The sequence below is a fragment of the Leptopilina heterotoma genome, unplaced genomic scaffold (assembly GCF_015476425.1).
Source record: "Leptopilina heterotoma isolate Lh14 unplaced genomic scaffold, ASM1547642v1 Lhet_369, whole genome shotgun sequence".
NCBI classification, from domain to species: domain Eukaryota; kingdom Metazoa; phylum Arthropoda; class Insecta; order Hymenoptera; family Figitidae; genus Leptopilina; species Leptopilina heterotoma.
Window position 1 is genome coordinate 392,008 of NW_025111048.1, and position 5,760 is coordinate 397,767.

A 5,760-nucleotide genomic window follows, 5' to 3' on the forward strand; every position below is an offset into this window, starting at 1 on the left:
TGAATTTTGAAAATTTCAAAAATCTCACATAAGATTCGTAATCAGGGACCCCAAAAACCCCTCGAGTAGCAAGTTTCAATAAAATCCACTGGCTGTGTTTGCCGTTGTCATGAAAGGGTTAATATTAATTATTTAATTTAATAATTTAATAATTAAAAAAATATATTACAAATTAAATGAATTTTAATTTTCAGGAGGCATGTGAAACAAAAAAGATGGTGAAATTAATTTCTGAAGTCTCTGGAGATGAGTTTATAACTGATGGATCTACAGAGTAACATTATTGGTATGTACTCGTATGATAATTGATTCGAAATGTGGTCAAACTTACCGTTGGTAAAAGAAGCTTTAAAAAATAAATTTTTTGTGGATGAATTTATTGCATTTTAATAAAAATTGTCATTTTCATTTCCAAGTTCTTGACAAAAAAAAATAATTTAGTTTTATATTAATTATTTAGAATTTTATAATTCCGTAAAAATTATTATAAACAAAGAATCAAATTGGAATAATACTGATGTTAACAGGCATTAAAAGATAAATATTTTGAATGGACTTAATTTTTAATATTAAAAAGAAACATTAAGGCCATACATAAGTAAATAATTTACTACTTTATTGAAAAATAATTTTAATTATTTATTTTGAATTTTTAAATTAAATAATAAATAACAGTTTTTGTGCCTCAAATTCAATGTGTTATTATTTTTGTTATACATTCTCATAGTTTATAACAAAAATAAATTTCGTTACCGTCAAAACATAAGGAGACTACTGTTGATAATGTCGGGCACTTTATTTAAATTTTAAACAAGTATTCATTTTTATAATTATATAAATGAATATTAGTCGAAAATTTCTAAATAAAGGGAACAATTTGCAATAATATTTTTTTTTTTTTTTAAATATTCATATTCCTTGTGTTCCTTGTGAATTGTAGAAAGTTGTCACTTGTCATTTGATCAGCTGTTTGAACTTTCAAAAACGACTGTTATACGGCGCCACTTTACAATCGTTGTTGCAGACAAAAAAAAAATCAGTAAAAGTCTCATTATGTATCGTGAAAAGAAAAATATTGACAATAAAATTAATATTTTAAATTTCTTTTTTCTAATAATTTCGTCAATTTAAATAGTGTTCATGTGCTTCTTGTGAATTTATGAATTCAATCAATACATCTATTTTTTCTTGGTTACTTTCTATATCTAATCAAGTGACGCCTCCACACTTTAAACCAAGCTTGTTTTTATTTATTATATTTCTTGTGTACAAATCATTTTCATATCATGAATAACACAAATTTTCTTTGTACATTTTAGTTTTTAATTTCAATGTAGAAACAAATAATTTGAAATTACATTAAAAAAATTAATTTCTTTTCGACGATAAGGTAAATTTAAATTTAATTTATAAAACACTTCGTTCCCCTTCCTATAAATTCAATAATTTGTTTAAATAAAATTTGAAACTGTCAAAATTGTTTTCAAAACAAAATGAATCCTGCAAATCAAAATTTAGTGAATCCTGTTGGTGATGGAGGAGAAAATAAGGGCAGGTAATGAAAATATTTTTATTATTTTTTATATAACAACCAATAATAATAATTGTTAATTAATTATTATCTTTAAAAATAAAATTTCGTTTGTTTAGTAATTATTTGTATACGCATTTAAATGCACTTCAAATTTTATATAAAGTTATATGGAAAAATTTTGAAAATAGAATTAATTTTTCATTTATATTTATTTATTTTTTATTTTAAATTTAATTTGAAAATTTAATTTGAATTTGAATAATGTATATCGATAGTCAGAAGGAAATATTCTTTCTTTTTTGAAATTGGGAAAAAAATTTTAATCTTTATCGTGTAAAAAAAATCTAAAAGCAAGGTGAGACAAGAAGCTTATGTCAGTTTGTATATAATAACCTTGTTTGAATGGCCTCCAATGGTAATAGAATACACTACAACTTAAATATTGTAAATTTCCTTAAGCGTCATGTAAATATAGCTTTATTTCTTCAAATTAACAATAAACATTGATTTTTGTGTTTAATTTTATTATAATTTATTTTTGTACAATAAATTACATTTTTTATAATTTATCTTTTATATATAATATATATATAAATATAATTCATTATGATTATATATTTTAATTATTGTGTTTATTTATATTATTCATATTATACAATAATTTAATATCTTTTTAACAAAACATTTTTTGTAGTTGCCTATTGTTGCGCTATGCCAGTCAAAATTCTCTGGACGAAAGTTCACAAAAGCATGTGCCACGTGAAAATGGCAAGGATAAACCACCGTATAGGAATCATCATCATACGGATCGAGCCTTTGAGGTTATGGATGCTATGCGCAAGTAAGATCAATTAACATAGATTCTCTTTCCTCTGGGACTTTACTATTTGCAGAATATCTGTATTCTTGTGAAAAGTGGAAAAAATCATCAATTATTGAATATAATTCAATCAGTTATATTTCCTCTTCAAGTAAATCATTACCACCCCCATACAGGCACACAATATAAATAATAAAAACAGATTGTCCTTTTGTTATAAAAAGAAAAAGAAGAAGAGGAGTAAAAAGTATTTAACAACAGACAACAGAACCTGTCCTTCCTTGCCTGGAATCGATTAGCACAATTTTTCACAATTGAATTTGAAAAAAAAACAATAGGTCGGATCTAAGAACCGAGGCTTCGCTATGTTCTGTGCGTTTACAAGCGTCGGTTCTTCGATCCGAGCGCTCAATTATATTTACAGTTGTATTTACGGTCTTTTTTTTAGCAAGGTTGATTTAAAAATAACAATAAACTTTCCATTTTAGACAAAATCTACTTTGCGATGTAATACTAATAGCAGATAGTGGAATTGAAGTACCAGCTCATAAAATGATCTTAGCTGCATGTAGCCCATATTTTTACGCAATGTTCACAAGTTTCGAGGAACGCGATCAGGATAAAATTACTCTTCAAGGAGTCGATCACTCGGCTTTGGAATTACTTGTTGAATATGTTTACTCTTCTGAAGTTTACGTCACTGAAGATAATGTTCAAGTATTATTACCTGCTGCCAATTTACTTCAGTTGACGGACGTTCGTGATGCGTGTTGCGATTTTTTACAAGCACAACTACATCCATCGAATTGTTTAGGAATAAGAGCATTTGCAGATCTTCATGGTTGTTTGGAATTACTTACTCACGCCGATAGTTATATTGAACAAAATTTCTCGTAAGAATATAATAAAATTGTTAGATTTAAATGCATAATTTTAGTTAGAATTGGATGAAATTTGAATTTTTTTTTTTACAGAGAAGTTGTGGAAGGTGAGGAATTTTTGACTTTGACGTCACTTCAAGTAGGAAAATTGATTTGCAGTGATCGATTGACTGTTAATTCAGAGGAAAAGGTATTTGAATGCGTTATTTCTTGGGTACATCATGAACTTGAGAAACGTCAACATGTTCTTGCTGAATTAATGGAACATGTGCGATTACCACTTTTATCGCAAGAATATTTAGTACAACGAGTCGAAGAGGAACCACTTTTGAAGAGTAATTCACAATGTAAGATTATTTCGATAATAATTTGTTGGGATTTTATAAAATTGTAATTAAATAATACATTTTAATGTAGGTAAAGATTTTCTAATAGAAGCCTTGAAGTATCATCTATTAAAAGGAGAACAAAAATCTCTCTTTAAAACACCGAGAACGAAACCTAGACAACCGCGGGGTTTGCCGAAAGTTTTACTTGTTGTTGGGGGTCAAGCTCCAAAAGCAATCCGAAGCGTTGAATGTTATGATTTTAAAAAAGAAAGGTGGTACCAGGTTTCTGAACTTCCGACACGAAGATGTAGAGCTGGTAATCTTAATTTTCTTGCACACTTTTGGGAATTGTTATAGAAAATTTTATTTGGATTTCCCGTTTTTACAAACAGGTTTATCAGTACTTGGTGATCGGGTATATGCTGTTGGGGGTTTTAATGGATCTTTGCGAGTTCGAACGGTGGACGTTTATGATGCATCTGCTGATAATTGGCAAGCATGTCCTGGAATGGAAGCAAGACGATCAACTCTAGGTGTTGCTGTTCTTGGAAATTGTATTTATGCAGTAGGTATTTTTTTAGGAAATGTTCTTTTCAAAAAGTTTATGGATAATTTGTATAATATTTGTCAGGTTGGTGGCTTCGACGGCTCAACAGGTTTAAATTCAGCTGAAGTTTATGATCCCAGGTCACATGAATGGAGAATGATTGCGCCAATGTCAACACGACGAAGTAGTGTTGGAGTTGGTGTAGTTAAAGGAATGTTGTATGCTGTAAGTATTAGGAACCTTGTTTACTGCTTTACTATAATTAAAACTAGTTTATCCTTTAAGTCTTTTAGACTGGAATCTGTCTTGCAAAAACTATTCAATTGAGGGCTCGGATCGAAGAACCGACGCTTGTAAACGAAGCGTCGGTTCTTTGATCCGAGCCCTCAATTGTGAGTTCGTTGTTACTTCAGATTAATTTGCTTCTTGTAAATCAGCTACAGCTCCTAAACAGAGAAGAGTTTACCTTTTCTCACATGAATTGAAGCTGTTTCTTGTAAATCATCTTTTCTTTAAATGTTGGATTAGATCTTTTAAATTGTCAAATTATCAAATGTGGAAAATTTATTTTTAAAAAGGTGGGAGGTTATGACGGTGCATCACGACAATGTTTATCTAGCGTTGAGTGTTACAATCCAGAGAAGGATCAATGGAAACCTGTACCCTCAATGTCTGCGAGAAGAAGTGGTGCTGGAGTAGGAGTTCTTGATGGGATTCTATACGCAGTCGGTGGTCACGATGGACCTCTAGTTAGAAAAAGTGTTGAGGCTTACAATCCGGAGAGCAATCAATGGACACCGGTTAGTGACATGGCACTTTGTCGACGAAATGCAGGTAAATGCTGTTAATTTTTGCTGACCTACAAAAACGACTATCGCAAACAATTATTTCTTCATCTTCTGGTTCTTTATTAAATCTGATATTCACTTACAGGTGTTGTAGCACTCAATGGATTGCTATATGTGGTTGGTGGAGATGACGGATCTTCCAATTTGGCCTCTGTAGAAGTTTATTCACCCAGAACTGATACTTGGATAACACTGCCAACATGCATGAGTATTGGTCGTAGTTATGCAGGAGTAGCGATAATCGACAAATCAATGGCCTCGGCATCGACCATGTGAGGACTGCAGACCGCTGGGCATTCATTAGATCAAAATATCGAACAAGATGCTGAAACATCAGAACCACAAAGGGAAGCCGGGCCCAGCGGTGTTAGTGTCCATAATCCGGATCAGAATATTAGAGCTGCGAGTCATGATTGTGAGGGTCCACGATGTCTCTGTCACAGATACGAAAACGGAGAGTTAGCCGTTGTTGTGATGAATCAAAATCGTAACGCCTCCAATCAGGAGAGAAACGAAGCCTATCAAAACATAGGTCGAGGAAATCGTTGCTTCCAAAATCGTCAAAACAATAATCAAAATCAACCGAATCTCAATCCAAATTATCAAAATCCTGTTGATTTGGTTCGCCATCAAAGGTATAGGCAACAACAGGAGCCAGAGGAGAATATTTATGAAAGACTTGACAATGACGAAGATGATATCGAGGACGTTGAAGTATTTCGAAATGAAAATATCGTAAGTGTACAAAATGCCGTCGATAATCATACTTACGAAAGAATTGATAATCGTTCAGCCAATCGA

The 5,760-nt window shown here is 31.2% G+C and overlaps 1 protein-coding gene across 1 annotated transcript; it reads left to right on the top strand.

The window, feature by feature from the left end:
- The first annotated feature begins 1,007 nt into the window (after nucleotides 1-1,007).
- On the top strand, nucleotides 1,008-5,246 carry LOC122505779 (ring canal kelch homolog). The gene is made up of 9 exons (XM_043617601.1): nucleotides 1,008-1,555; nucleotides 2,229-2,375; nucleotides 2,843-3,247; nucleotides 3,329-3,582; nucleotides 3,653-3,880; nucleotides 3,957-4,129; nucleotides 4,196-4,336; nucleotides 4,690-4,945; nucleotides 5,045-5,246. The coding sequence occupies exons 1-9, from the start codon at nucleotides 1,494-1,496 to the stop codon at nucleotides 5,233-5,235; spliced, it is 1,857 nt and encodes a 618-aa protein (XP_043473536.1). The 5' UTR covers nucleotides 1,008-1,493; the 3' UTR covers nucleotides 5,236-5,246.
- Nucleotides 5,247-5,760: the final 514 nt, after the last annotated feature.